Source organism: Lampetra fluviatilis, chromosome 61, assembly GCF_964198595.1.
Source record: "Lampetra fluviatilis chromosome 61, kcLamFluv1.1, whole genome shotgun sequence".
Taxonomy (NCBI): domain Eukaryota; kingdom Metazoa; phylum Chordata; class Hyperoartia; order Petromyzontiformes; family Petromyzontidae; genus Lampetra; species Lampetra fluviatilis.
Genome location: NC_136335.1, coordinates 6,587,640 through 6,602,757, shown reverse-complemented (window position 1 = coordinate 6,602,757; position 15,118 = coordinate 6,587,640). Strand labels below are relative to the sequence as shown.

The 15,118-nt window shown below is 51.7% G+C and overlaps 1 protein-coding gene across 1 annotated transcript in view; it reads left to right on the top strand.

The window, feature by feature from the left end:
- LOC144951269 (potassium channel subfamily T member 1-like) overlaps positions 1-15,118 on the top strand; it is an 81,649-nt gene that overhangs the window by 20,007 nt on the left and 46,524 nt on the right. Inside the window, exons 8-15 of the mRNA XM_078881431.1 lie at positions 1,709-1,792; positions 2,627-2,721; positions 6,691-6,871; positions 8,334-8,498; positions 9,492-9,628; positions 11,404-11,464; positions 13,105-13,213; positions 14,330-14,438. Of these exons, the coding sequence (XP_078737557.1) occupies positions 1,709-1,792; positions 2,627-2,721; positions 6,691-6,871; positions 8,334-8,498; positions 9,492-9,628; positions 11,404-11,464; positions 13,105-13,213; positions 14,330-14,438 (941 nt within the window). The remainder of the gene's footprint in view (positions 1-1,708; positions 1,793-2,626; positions 2,722-6,690; positions 6,872-8,333; positions 8,499-9,491; positions 9,629-11,403; positions 11,465-13,104; positions 13,214-14,329; positions 14,439-15,118) is intronic.

Below are 15,118 nucleotides of genomic sequence, written 5' to 3'. Positions count from 1 at the left end.
GACGAACACTACCCATAGACTAACACTGCAACATAGACTAACACTACCCATAGACTCAATAATACCCATAGACTCAACACTGCCCATAGGCTCAACACTGCCCATAGACTCAACACTACCCATAGACTCAACACTGCCCATAGACGAACACTACCCATAGACTCAACACTACCCATAGACTCAACACTACCCATATACTCAACACTGCCCATAGACTCAACACTGCCCATAGACTCAACACTGCCCATAGACTCAACACTACCCATAGACTCAACACTACCCATAGACTCAACACTACCCATATACTCAACACTACCCATAGACTCAACACTGCCCATAGACTCAACACTACCCATAGACTCAACACTACCCATAGACTCAACACTACCCATAGACTCAACACTGCCCATAGACTAACACTACCCATAGACTCAACACTGCCCATAGACTCAACACTGCACATAGACTCAACACTGCCCATAGACTCAGCACTGCCCACAGACTCAACACTGCCCATAGACTCAACACTACCCATAGACTCAACACTGCCCATAGACTAACACTGCCCATAGACTCAACACTGCACATAGACTCAACACTACCCATAGACTCAACACTGCCCATAGACTAACACTGCCCATAGACTCAGCACTGCCCATAGACTCAACACTGCCCATAGACTCAACACTACCCATAGACTCAACACTGCCCATAGACTCAACACTGCCCATAGACTCAACACTACCCATAGACTCAACACTGCCCATAGACTCAACACTACCCATAAACTCAACACTGCCCATAGATTCAACACTGCCCATAGACTCAACACTACCCATAGACTCAACACTGCCCATAGATTCAACACTGCCCATAGATTCAACACTGCCCATAGATTCAACACTGCCCATAGACTCAACACTGCCCATAGATTCAACACTGCCCATAGACTCAACACTGCCCATAGACTCAACACTGCCCATAGACTCAACACTGCCCATAGACTCAACACTGCCCATAGATTCAACACTGCCCATAGATTCAACACTGCCCATAGACTCAACACTGCCCATAGATTCAACACTGCCCATAGACTCAACACTGCCCATAGACTCAACACTGCCCATAGACTCAACACTGCCCATAGACTCAACACTGCCCATAGATTCAACACTGCCCATAGATTCAACACTGCCCATAGACTCAACACTGCCCATAGACTAACACTGCACCAACGATACCGCCAGCTGTGAGTTGGTGGAGGCCGCCACTCCCTCACGCTGGGGAGCCTCACAGAGATGTACATGCGCACTGCCACTTGGTATCGACAATATCGACATGTATCGACATATCGACTTGTTATCAACATATCGACTTGTTATCGACTTGTTATCGACTTGTATCGATGTGTATCGGATCTCGGAACATTTCAAAGGGCACCAAACAATGACGAAAATAATGGTGACGTGATCACAACGACGATGATGATGAAGACAATGATGCAGATGACGACGATGACGACGATGAAGACGATGACGACGAAGGTGATGAAGACGAGGAAGACGTTGATAAAGATATAGACAATCAGGAAAATGACGATGAAGATGATGACGACGATGACGATTATGAAGATGAAGAGAATGATGACGACGAAGGCGACGAAGACGATGATGACGTTGTTGTTGTCGTTGTTGTTGTCGCTCTGCAGATATTCGTCAACCACCTGCGCAGCGCCTTCATCCCGGTCTTCCTCAACTGCTGGCTCGCCAAGCTGGCTCTGCAGAACCTCATCGTGAGCACAGTCGCCCGCACGCTCCAACAACCGCCGCTTCCCATCGCTGCCCCTGCAGATCGCTGATCTTGCGGATCGCTGATCTTGCGCCCCACCACTGCCCATCCCTGCCCACATTGCTGCCCCCGTCGCTGCCCCTGCCACCGCCGTTCGCTGCCCTCACCGCTGCCCATCGCTGCCTCCTCCGTTACTCATCGCTGCCCAACCCCCGTCGCTGGCCATCGCTGCCCCCTCTACTGCCTATCGCTGCCCCCGTGCTGCCCATTGCTGCCCCCTCCGCGGCCCATCGATGCCCCCGCAGCAGCAGCAGCATTGCAATACAAATACGGGAGTAGAATTTCTATGATGGGGTCTTAAATGCAAGCGCGTATCCAGACACCGATAACCGTGCTCCCGGCACACGAAAACAAACTGGGTCTTGAGTTGAACCAGGACGGCTGAGTCTCAACCGCACCGTCGTCACCATCACCATCGTCATCATCATCATGGTCATCATCATCGTCATCATCATCTTGATCATAATCACCGTCATCACCGTTATCATCACCATCGTCGTCATCATCATCACCATCATCATCGTCATCACCATCATCGTCATCACCATCATCATCACTGTCGTCATCATCATTGTTATCATCATCAACATCATCAACATCGTCATCGTCACCATCATTGTCTGCACCGTCGTCATCACCATCGTCATCATCATCGTCATCACCATCGTCATCATCACTGTCATCATCATCGTCATTATCACCATCGTTATCGTCATCATCACCGTCGTCTTCGCCATCGTCGTGCTTACCGGTTGCTTTGTTGTTCCCCTGCCACCAGAACGATCTGCACCGCGCCATACAGCGTGCCCAGTCGGCCATGTTCAACCAGGTCCTCATGCTCATCTCCACGCTGGTCTGCCTCATGTTCACATTGTGAGTGGCCGCTCACCTCACCTCACCGCACCTCACCACACGTCACCCTTGAAGAAGCCGGGATCTCAGAGGTAGGTCTGTGATATCCACTTCCGTAGGCCGTTATGTGTGGACTAGAGCATCACTTGAAGAGGACGGGAGCTCAGAGGTAGGTCTGTGATGTCCACTTCCACGCTGTGCTCTGATTTCCAAACGGATTCTTTCTCAGGCGACAAGCAACGCTTATGGAAAGCGCATTCGACGTAGCATTTCGGCGAAAGTTTTTATTTTAAAAAAATCCATAATAGAGTTTTTTTTTGGGTTAGATCGCGTAAATATATAAACGTGTCGTTAAACCCGCCACCACCCGACACAGCCAACTAGTAAGATTTGTCACGTAAACAGAACGTGGCCAATTCGTCACTAGTACAGCACTAGTGTATAGTGTAGTGTATAGTGTAGTGTATAGTGTAGTGTATAGTGTAGTGTATAGTGTAGTGTATAGTGTAGTGTATAGTAGTATATAGTGTAGTGTATAGTGTAGTGCAGGGGTCCTCAAACTACGGCCCGCGGGCCACATGCGGCCCACCGAGGGCATTTATCCGGCCCATGGTCACTAATTGGGCTGCGCTTGTGAGCACTCATTTGGCTGCGCTGGTGAGCACTAATTGGGCTGCGCTGGTGAGCACTCATTGGGCTGCGGTGGTGGGCACTGATTTGGCTGCGCTGGTGAGCACTCATTGGGCTGCGCTGGTGAGCACTCATTTGGCTGCGCTGGTGAGCACTCATTGGGCTGCGTTGGTGAGCACTCATTGGGCTGCGGTGGTGGGCACTGATTGGGCTGCGGTGGCGAGCACTGATTTGGCTGCGCTGGTGAGCACTGATTGAGCTGCGGCGGTGGGCAATGATTGAGCTGCGGCGGTGGGCACTCATTGGGCTACGCTGGTGAATGGTTCAATGGGCCAATTGACTGGACTTGCCCCCCAGGCCTAAGGCTGCCAGCCCTCCCCTGGTTGTGCTTGACTGGCTCTCCCTCCCTCAGCCTCCTCACTTGCCCCTCGGCTCCACTCCCAGTGATATTCCTGTGCGCTGAGTAAATGATAGAGGGGTAATAACAGAGTGATCTCTGATCTCTGGAGGGGCTGCCTGCTGTTTTCCCGTGCTGGTCAGTGACAGACAGCCGAGGAGTAGGAAACCCAATTTAAATGACAGTAAGTGCATTTATATTCTGATTGCTATTCAATTATATGAGGTTATATGTTGTATGTTGTGTAAGCCTCGGTTCATACTGTTGCGATCTCTGAGCAGTGCGAGTTCAGCCATATGCTTGTATGGCTGAACTTGCATTAGATTCGGAAGAAAAAAGGCACATGTGCCTTCTTTTTTCCTGCAGTAGATCGCATGGGTCTTCTCCCCCATGCGATCAGATTCCTATGCGAGTTCGCAGATCGCACTGCGATCTGTGAACAAAACTGCAGGTGTAATTAACTTTTTAATGGCACCCGCACCAGTGTGAGCCTGGGGTAAAAGCAGACTGCATTGATGGGCAGTGCAGTCTGTATGTCTCTGTGTGGGCAAGGTTATTGCTGGTATATTGTTTTTGTAGCGCTGTATATATATTGGTATTTTACTAATAGCAATTTTGACTCCCTAGGAAACAATGATGTCAAGAAAGAGAAAAATTGACTCGGAGTGTAGGATATTCAAAAAACAGTGGACTTATGATTACTTTTTCATGCAGTACAAGGAAAGAGCTGTGTGTCTGATATGCCAGAATATAGTGTCTGTGTTCAAAGAATACAATTTATGTCGACACTATGAAACTCAACATAAAGATAAATATGATTGTTTGGTCGGAGAAGTGAGAAAAGATAAAATATTAAAACTGAAAAATACATTAACAACTCAGCAAAATACTTTTGTGAAGCAGAAGCAGCTAAATATTTCATCACTGCGAGCAAGTTTTCAAGTTGCCAAGCTAATAGCGTGCACTGGCAGACCATTCGTTGAGGGAGAATTTGTTAAAGAATGCCTTCTTTCTGTTGCCAAAGAGATGTGTACAGAGAAGGCCGATTTATTTATTACAGTGAGTCTTTCAGGACCAACAATTACACGGAGGATTGAAGAAATGGGAGAATTTCCATCAGCATTTGCAAAACTCCACAAAAAAACTTTCCTATTTTTCCTTGGCACTCGACGAAAGCAATGATGTTCGTGATTCTGCACAACTTCTAATTTTTATTCGTGGGACGAATGACTATTTCGAAGTCACAGAAGAGCTTGCTGCACTGCAAAGCATCAAAGGAACAACTACAGGAGAGGATATCTATGAAAAGGTTTGCCAAACTGTGAATGGTTTGGAGCTGAACTGGGCTAAACTAGCCAGTGTGACAACTGATGGTGCTCCTAGCATGGTGGGGTCTAAGAAAGGAGTAATTGCTCGCATTAACCAAGAGATGGACAAACATAACCATTCTCATCCAATAGCCATACACTGCCTCATCCACCAACAAGCGCTGTGTAGTAAATCACTGAAGTGGGACTGTTAACTTCATTAGAGCTCATGCACTAAACCACAGACAATTTCAGGAATTTCTGTCTGAGCTAAATGTTGACTATGAAGATGTTCTGTACCACACAGAAGTCCGTTGGCTGAGTCGAGGGAGAGTTTTGAAACGTTTCTATGACTTACTTCCACAGATTACAGCTTTTCTGTTTTCAAAAAACAAAGAAGTACCAGAGCTCAATGATGCAGAATGGAAATGGCACCTTGCCTTTCTGACAGATGTAACAGAGCTACTCAACAGTTTCAATGTGCAACTTCAAGGAAAGGGGTAGCTCATCTGTGATATGCAATCGCACGTCAAAGCATTTGAAGTAAAATTAGGCCTCATCCAACAAGTGAAGGAGGTAAACTTCTGCCATCTCCCCACAACTCAAAATCTGTTAGCGGAAAAACCATTGGTTGCATTCCCAAACAAAACATGTGTGGATTCACTGGAAAAATTGCAAAAGGAGTTCCAATTTAGATTTAAAGAGCTTCATCCCCTTGAACAGGACATACAGCTTTTCCGTAACCCATTTTCTATTGACATTGAAAATGTGGATACAATTTACCAAATGGAACTGGCTGAACTGCAGAATTGTGACTCTCTGAAAGACGCATTCAAGTCAAGCAGCCTTCATAATTTCTATGCATTTCTCCCCTCTGAGACATATCCTCATCTCACGAACCATGCACTCAAAATGGCAACCATCTTTGGCAGCGCTTATGTCTGTGAACAAACTTTTTCCAGAATGGAACATTTGAAATCTCCAACCAGATCTAGACTAACGGATGCACACTTGCATCACTTGTTACGACTAGCAGTGACAAATATGGAACCGGACATTGACCATCTCATTAGCCAAAAGCAGGCCCATAGTTCCCATTGAAATACTGGCAAGTTTGTTGATTTAACTTTACTTGTTCTTCATTTAAATATTGTATTTGTTCCCGTTTTGTTTCTTCACTTCAAAATAAGATATATGCAGTGTGCATAGGAATTTGTTAATAGTTTTTGTTAACTATAGTCCGGCCCTCCAACGGTCTGAGGGACAGTGAACTGGCCCCCTGTTTAAAAAGTTTGAGGACCCCTGGTGTAGTGTATAGTGTAATGTATAGTGTAGTGTATAGTAGTGTAGTGTATAGTAGTGCAGTGTATAGTAGGGTAGTGTATAGTGTAGTGTATAGTAGTATATAGTGTAGTGTATAGTGTAGTGTATAGTGTAGTGTATAGTGTAGTGTATACTGTAGTGTATAGTGTAGTATACTAGTACAGCACACCGGTTGTGTGTTGGAGAGCCAAGCCACAACATTTACAGTCTGAGTACGACGTTTCGCCACTAATCACAACGGGCATCATCGGTCGGCATGTTTTAAAACATAACTTATTAAATTCATTTTAAAGTCCCTGTTTCCCCCCCCCGCCCCCATTTCCCTGCCGGCAGCATTTGCGGCATCCAGCACCTGGAGCGCGCTGGCGGCAGCCTGTCGCTCTTCGACTCCCTTTACTTCTGCATCGTCACCTTCTCCACCGTGGGATTCGGCGACGTGACGCCACAGATCTGGCCCTCTCAGCTCCTCGTCGCCTTCATGATCTGTGTGGCACTCATGGTGCTGCCCGTGCAGGTGAGGGCAGGCCCAGGGCGGGGGGTGGGTCAATGGCACAAATCGCGTCCCGAGCAGGAAAATTCACCGCGAATCACACTGGGACGTGATGGGTCCTCTCTCCGTGCCAACGAAGCCTCGGGGTGTCCAGGGCGGTGGGGGGCGAGGAGGAGGGGGGGTCCGTGGTTCGTCCGGCGCGGCACGCGAGCCGCTCGGGATGCGGATCCACGGCGCGAGAGTTCTGAGTTCGGGCGGCCACAATCCGGCAACGCACTCCTGCTGTTGTGGAGTGACTCATGCAGCCAGCTATGGCTGCAAAGTTTGGTCGTACATGTTATGTAGATCGTTTGTTGTTAAATTTGAATCACAGTTCCTGTGATCACTATTACATTGCTTTTATAGTTTTATTTTGGTGATTTTGAAAACTTTTGGTTCAGCCATGGTTGTTTGTTGTAGTACAGAGTTAGCCTGATAACTTTAATCTAAATTGTCTTATGGTTGTTATTGTTTGACTTGCATTCCACTGGGATTTTTGCACACAGCGTTGAAATGCGGCGCTTTTTTCTGGAAGACTTTGCTGTTTTTCCCAGGATTTTTCTGTTGCGCATAGTCATTCTAGATTTGAAGCTTTCGTGACTGCAAGGATTCACACTCTTAGGATTTTTTGTTAAAGTCACGTAGGTAGAAAATTCAAAATAAATAATAAAAATTATAGAAATAATAATTGAATAATAATAAATAATTATATTATTTATATTATTATTTCAATTTTTTTACCTACGTGACTTTACCGAAAAAACCTAAGAGTATGCGCATAGTCACTTTATGATGTTTCTTGTTCGTGTTTTTGTTGCGGTTGCACCCAAGTCAAGAGCCGCATGGCTCACAGGGTTATCTCCATACTGTATATATAAGACAAAGTTGTGATTATGTGTGTCTGTTCAAAATGTTTAGCGTACTTCCCGACATGCAACAAACTTTAAATTTGCCATGTGGGTACTTTCCAGACTGTACACCATGCAAAAATTATAAAAATACACTTTTTGGGGGGGGGAGCTCAATAATGCATTTATTTTTTGCACGGCGCGCTGTGACGTCAAATCTGTCACGTGACCCGCGCATGTGGAAGCGTCACGCATTATAGTGTCGTGGTTAGCGCGCTGCGCTACGAACCCGGCGACCCGAGTTCGATAGCCGCTCAAGGCCACCACCGGTGACGATTATTTGAACCGGTCTTGGGCCTCCCCTAGGTCGACTCAGCCTCAAACGAGTAACTGCTGTGGTGTGTGAACATCGCCACTGGGGAGACAAAGGCGGCCGTGCGTGGTGAATCCAAGCCCCGGCGAAGCCGGGTAGTAAAGCTAGTTTACAATAAAAATGAAAATGAAAAACTGAACACGGTGGCAGCGAGGGGGGTTCGCGGAGGGGGCACGAGTCGAAACCACTCCTCGCCTCTCCTCCTCCACCCCCTGTCCCTCTGCAGTTCGAGCAGCTCGCCTTCCTGTGGATGGAGCGGCAGAAGTGCGGCGGCAACTACAGCCGCTACCGCGCGCTCACAGAGCGCCACGTGGTGTTGTGCGTGAGCTCCCTCAAGATCGACGTCCTCGTCGACTTCCTCAACGAGTTCTACGCTCACCCCCTGCTCCAGGCACTCCTCGCCCCCCCCCTCACCATCACACTCCCTCCCTCACCATCACACTCCCTCACTCACACTCCCTCACTCACCATCACACTCCCTCACTCACAATCCCTCACTCACCATCACACTCCCTCACTCACACTCCCTCACTCACACTCACACTCCCTCACTCACCATCACACTCCCTCTCTCACTATCACACTCCCTCCCTCACCATCACACTCCCTCACTCACACTCCCTCACTCACCATCACACTCCCTCACTCACACTCCCTCTCTCACCATCACACTCCCTCTCTCACACTCCCTCACTCACCATCACACTCCCTCTCTCACTCTCCCTCACTCACCATCACACTCCCTCTCTCACTCTCCCTCTCTCACCATCACACTCCCTCTCTCACACTCCCTCACTCACCATCACACTCCCTCACTCAGCATCACACTCCCTCACTCACAATCCCTCACTCACCATCACACTCCCTCACTCACCATCACACTCCCTCTCTCACTCTCCCTCACTCACCATCACACTCCCTCTCTCACTCTCCCTCTCTCACCATCACACTCCCTCTCTCACACTCCCTCACTCACCATCACACTCCCTCACTCACCATCACACTCCCTCTCTCACTCTCCCTCTCTCACCATCACACTCCCTCACTCACACTCCCTCACTCACCATCACACTCCCTCTCTCACACTCCCTCACTCACCATCACACTCCCTCACTCACCATCACACTCCCTCTCTCACAATCCCTCTCTCACCATCACACTCCCTCTCTCACACTCCCTCACTCACCATCACACTCTCTCTCTCACAATCCCTCTCTCACCATCACACTCCCTCTCTCACACTCCCTCACTCACCATCACACTCTCTCTCACCATCACACTCTCTCTCTCACCATCACGCTCTGATCCCTCAACCCCTGCCCAACTTACCCCTCCCATACAATCTCCCACCCCCCCATCCCCCCCCCCCCCCCACGTGCCGCAGGACTGCTTCGTGGTGATCCTCTGCCCGTCGGAGATGGACCCGCAGGTTCGCCACGTCCTGCAGATCCCCATGTGGTACCAGCGCGTCATCTACGTGCAGGGCTCGGCACTCAAGGACCAGGACCTGGCACGCGCCAAGTACGGGAGGCCACCCCCCCAACCCCTCCCCTCAAACACCTCCCCCCAACCCCCACCCCCAAACCCCAAACCCCTCCCCCCACCCCCCCAAACATCTCCCCCCACCCCCCCAAACATCTCCCCCCACCCCCCCAAACATCTCCCCCCCACCCCCCCAATCCCCTCCCCCCACCCCCAACCTCTCCCCCCTAACCCCTCCCCCCACCCCACCAACCCCTCCCCCCACCCCCTAACCCCCCCACCCCCTAACCCCCTCACCCCCCCAAACCCCTTCCCACCCCCCAACCTCTCCCCCCCAACCCCTCCCCCACCCCCCGAACCGCTCCCCCCAACCCCACCGCCGAGTGGCGCTCCCCGCCCTCCCTCTCGCTTCACCGCTCGCTGTCACCCTGGCCACGCAGAGCCAGAGACTCGCTATGGGACCCGGCTGGGTGGTGTGTGGGTGGCTGGGTGTCTGGGTGTGTGTGTGGGTGGGTGTGTGTGGGTGGGTGGGTGGGTGGGTGGGTGGCTGGGTGTGTGGGTGGCTGGGTGTGTGGGTGGCTGGGTGTGTGGGTATGTGTGTGGCTGGGTGTGTGGCTGGGTGTGTGTGTGGGTGTGTGACTGGGTGGGTGGGTGTGTGACTGGGTGGGTGGGTGTGTGGGTGGGTGGGTGTGTGGGTGGCTGGGTGTGTGTGTGTGTGGGTGTGTGGGTGGGTGTGTGGGTGGGTGTGTGGGTGGGTGTGTGGGTGGGTGTGGGTGGGTGTGTGGGTGGGTGTGTGGGTGGCTGGATGGGTGGGTGGGTTTCCAGGTGTGTGGCTAGGTGTGTGTGTGGCTGGGTGGGTGGCTGGATGGCTGGGTGGGAATGCATTGTAGCAGAGAGTGAATTCACGTTCCTTCGCTCACGCCGATCTCGCATCGACAACAACGACATCGGGTGGCGTGAGTGCATTCGTGTCTGTGTGTCTCTGAATGCGTCTCCGTGTCTGTGTGTCTCTGAATGCGTCTCCGTGTCTGTGTCTCTGCAGGTGTCTTCGTGTCTGTGTGTCTCTGCATGAGTCTCCGTGTCTGTGTGTCTCTGCGTGTGTCTCCGTGTCCGTGTGTCTCTGCAGGTGTCTCCGTGTCTGTGTGTCTCTGCGTGGGTCTCCATGTCCGTGTGTCTCTGCATGAGTCTCCGTGTCTGTGTGCCTCTGCGTGTGTCTCCGTGTCTGTGTGTCTTTGCGTGTGTCTCCGTGTCTGTGTGTCTCTGCGTGTGTCTCCGTGTCCGTGTGTCTCTGCGTGTGTCTGTGTGTCTCTGCATGAGTCTCCGTGTCTGTGTGTCTCTGCATGAGTCTCCGTGTCTGTATGTCTCTGCATGAGTCTCCGTGTCTGTGTGTTTTTGCAAGTGTCTCTGTGTCTGTGTGTCTCTGCGTGTGTCTGTGTGTCTCTGCATGAGTCTCCGTGTCTGTGTGTCTCTGCAAGTGTCTCCGTGTCTGTGTGTCTCTGCGTGTGTCTGTGTGTCTGTGTGTCTCTGCAGGTGTCTCCGTGTCTGTGTGTCTCTGCAGGTGTCTCCGTGTCTGTGTGTCTCTGCGTGTGTTTCCGTGTGTCTCTGCGTGTGTCTCCGTGTCTGTATGTCTCTGCGTGTGTCTCCGTGTCTGTGTGTCTATCTCCACGTCTCCGTGTGTCTCCGTGCCACTGCGTGGGACAATCACCACGGGTTCGTCCGTTATCTTTTAAAATCGTTCTCCCAAGCGCCACAGTCGTCGTCATTCTTAACGGAATGGGCGTCCCACCGGCTGTGTTGTCCCGCGGCGGCTGCAGGATCGACAGCGCCCAGGTGTGCTTCGTGCTGACCAGCCGCAACGAGGATCGCATCGCCGCGGTGAGCACCGCCTCCCGGTAGGGGGGGGGGCAGGGTGGGCGGCCGCTCGTGATCCATGATGTCCGTCACGTGCACGCGTGTGTATGTAGCGGGTCTGCTTCGAACCGCGGTGTCTCCGAGTTATTTTCCCGCTCGCTGTGTCCGGCATCGGCCGACCCTCTCGTGGAGTCTCCGAGTTATTTTCCCGCTCGCTGTGTCCGGCATCGGCCGACCCTCTCGTGGTGTCCCCGAGTTATTTTCCCGCTCGCTGTGTCCGGCATCCGCCGACCCTCTCGTGGAGTCTCCGAGTTATTTTCCCGCTCGCTGTGTCCGGCATCCGCCTACCCTCTCGTGGTGTACCCGAGTTATTTTCCCGCTCGCTGTGTCCGACATCGGCCGACCCTCTCGTGGTGTCCCCGAGTTATTTTCCCGCTCGCTGTGTCCGGCATCGGCCGACCCTCTCGTGGAGTCTCCGCGGAGCCGCGTGACGCGAGTCGGGCCGGGGCAGGGCCCCTGCGTGAGGGGGGCAGCGGTGAGACGCAATGGACGCTCAGGTCGCAGCGTCTCAATGCCAGCCGCATCTTCAGATGTTTGGTGGTGGGGGGGGGGGGGTGCAGGGAAGGAAAGGCAAAGGGGCCGTCCATAAATGACGTCACGCACCTGGGGGGGGGGTCAGACATTTGTGACGATGTGTGACGAGGGTGGGGGGGGATTTGAGAAATGTGACGTCACATCAAAATGCGCAAATTTTTTATAAATATAGACAACACGTTCTACTTCATTAAATAGACGTTTTAATAAATGTTTACTCCTACAACATCAGAGTGCAGCGCCACATTAAATACGCACTACAATGACAATAGTTTAAAGCGATTTGAAGCATGTTTCATTTTGGGGGGGGGGGGGCAGAGCTTTGTGACGTCATATTTTAGGGGGGATCTAACTTTTTGTGACGCCGTGTGATGATGGGGGGGGGGGGGGTCAAAAATCGTCCAAAATCGAGTGACGTCATTTATGGACGGCCCCAAAAGCCACTGATGCAGATGAAAACAATCGGGGGGGGGGGGTCTTAAGTCTCGACCTGAACCAGGACGGCAGGGCCTCAACCGCACCGAATTCAAGAGGAGGAGGAGGTGGGGGATAATTCCAGACAGCGGGAGCAGAACGCGAGAGGGAGCGACCTCCTCCCGTGGAACGAATGAGGTTGACGTGACCGGAGCTGCTCCGTGAGGTCCCTCCTAGTGGGTCGGCCAAACACCTTCGAGGTCACCGGAGCCTCCTTTAGGCGGAGGTGCAGGCTACTTTGCCTCCCGCCTTCACCCTGTACCCGCGGTGTGCGTACATCAGGGGTGGTCTGGCCCTGCCAAGGCAACCGCAGGCGGGACTCGAAATTCAATAAATCTCGGAGCAAACCTCGAAAATGAGTTGCGAGTAGCAACATCATCAATACCAGCTAACATCACACGCCTCGCCAAAGAGAAGCAGTTCCAGCCATCGCATTAGAGGTGAGTTAATTGAATGTTTGACCAAATATAACGGGCTAATTTTTAAGTTGATCATTTTGTACGGCCCCGCGAATGATGTTATATGAATATCCAAATGGCCCTTGGCAGAAAAAAGGTTCCCCACCCCTTGGCGTAAAGAAACCCTTCCTCCTGCAGGACCAGCAAACCATCCTGCGGGCGTGGGCCGTGAAAGACTTTGCGCCGGGCTGCCCGCTCTACGTGCAGATCCTGAGACCCGAAAACAAGTTCCACGTCAAGTTCGCGGGTGCGTGCCTCGACAGTGGGGACGTGGCGCGCATTGTGTGCGTGGGGCTTCGTTCGCTCCGTACGTAACCAACTGTGCTAAGCGGAGGTGCAGTGTTGAGTCTATGGGCAGTGTTGAGTCTATGGGCAGTGTTGAGTCTATGGGCAGTGTTGAGTCTATGGGCAGTGTTGAGTCTATGGGCAGTGTTGAGTCTATGGGCAGTGTTGAGTCTATGGGCAGTGTTGAGTCTATGGGCAGTGTTGAGTCTATGGGCAGTGTTGAGTCTATGGGCAGTGTTGAGTCTATGGGTAGTGTTGAGTCTATGGGCAGTGTTGAGTCTATGGGCAGTGTTGAGTCTATGGGCAGTGTTGAGTCTATGGGCAGTGTTGAGTCTATGGGCAGTGTTGAGTCTATGGGCAGTGTTGAGTCTATGGGCAGTGTTGAGTCTATGGGTCGTGTTGAGTCTATGGGTAGTGTTGAGTCTATGGGCAGTGTTGAGTCTATGGGCAGTGTTGAGTCTATGGGTAGTTCTAGATCTAGAAAACCTGAGTCTATGGGTAGTGTTGAGTCTATGGGTAGTGTTGAGTCTATGGGCAGTGTTGAGTCTATGGGTAGTGTTGAGTCTATGGGTAGTGTTGAGTCTATGGGCAGTGTTGAGTCTATGGGTAGTGTTGAGTCTATGGGTAGTGTTGAGTCTATGGGCAGTGTTGAGTCTATGGGCAGTGTTTAGTATATGGGTAGTGTTGAGTCTATGGGTAGTGTTGAGTCTATGGGCAGTGTTGAGTCTATGGGCAGTGTTGAGTCTATGGGCAGTGTGTACGTGTGTGTGTTGAATTTATTTGGCACTACGTAGCCAGCCGTGGGCACACGCTCCCTCTGCTCTGAGGTTCCAGCCCCCACCCCCCTTCCCCCCCAGGATCAGAAATAATTGTTTATTCGAGAGAAATCCGATGAGCTATAAAGCTCATTTTTTGACAATTGTCCAGTCGGGTCGCGGGGTCGGCGGCGGTGGGGGTGGTGGGGGTGGTGGGGGTGGTGGGGGTGATTCACTCACCCCCTCCCTCCCTCTCCTCCCTCTCTCCGATCTGCCCGGTCCGTGTGGGCTGCAACAAACTCTCCGTCTGTGCGTGCGGGCAGACCACGTGGTGTGCGAGGAGGAGTTCAAGTACGCGCTGCTGGCGCTCAACTGCGTGTGCCCCGCCACGTCCACGCTCATGACGCTGCTGCTGCACACGTCCCGCGGCCAGTGAGTGATCGCGAGCACGCCAGCCGCGTGTTCGGACCAAAAAACATCCCCCAGCGCCGGGGGGACAGTCGCCCTGCGCATCGCTCACTGGGGGATTCACCCGGCGGCGACGACGATGGTGGTGGCAGCGGGAGCGTCACCCCCCCCCCCCCCACCATTCTGCGAAAAATAAACTCGGCAGGACCCTCCTGCAAAGGAGTCTTGAGACTCGGCGAGGCTCGTCAGGGTGAGCAAGCGGTAATAGTAGTAGTTGGCGTTGGCGAAGAACGCCGCCTTCTTTGAGAAATCTCGTTACAATAAATAATGCACAATGGAGACGAGGCTCAAAAGAAAGCTGTCTCTGGTGTGGATCAATCAGTTTCAAGGACAATGCATATATATTATCAGTGTTTTTCGTTTGAATTCTGACCACAAGCATTGTGGTTAATGCAGACATGATTCCTTGTAAAAGGATGCAGTTTGGTGTTTTAACATCCAAACACCTGTTTTGTTGCCAGAAAAAAGGGGAAAACCTATTCTCATATTTTGGTACTGGCAAAGGAGATCCCATGATGGGTAAAGCACAGTGCCGCAATCACGCGCTTGATGCGCAACGCAGGCAGAACAAAGACCGAGGCGCCTGGGTAGCATCTAGAAGCATCCAGCAGCATCCCGGCGGCTCGTGTGGCGATGCTACACCT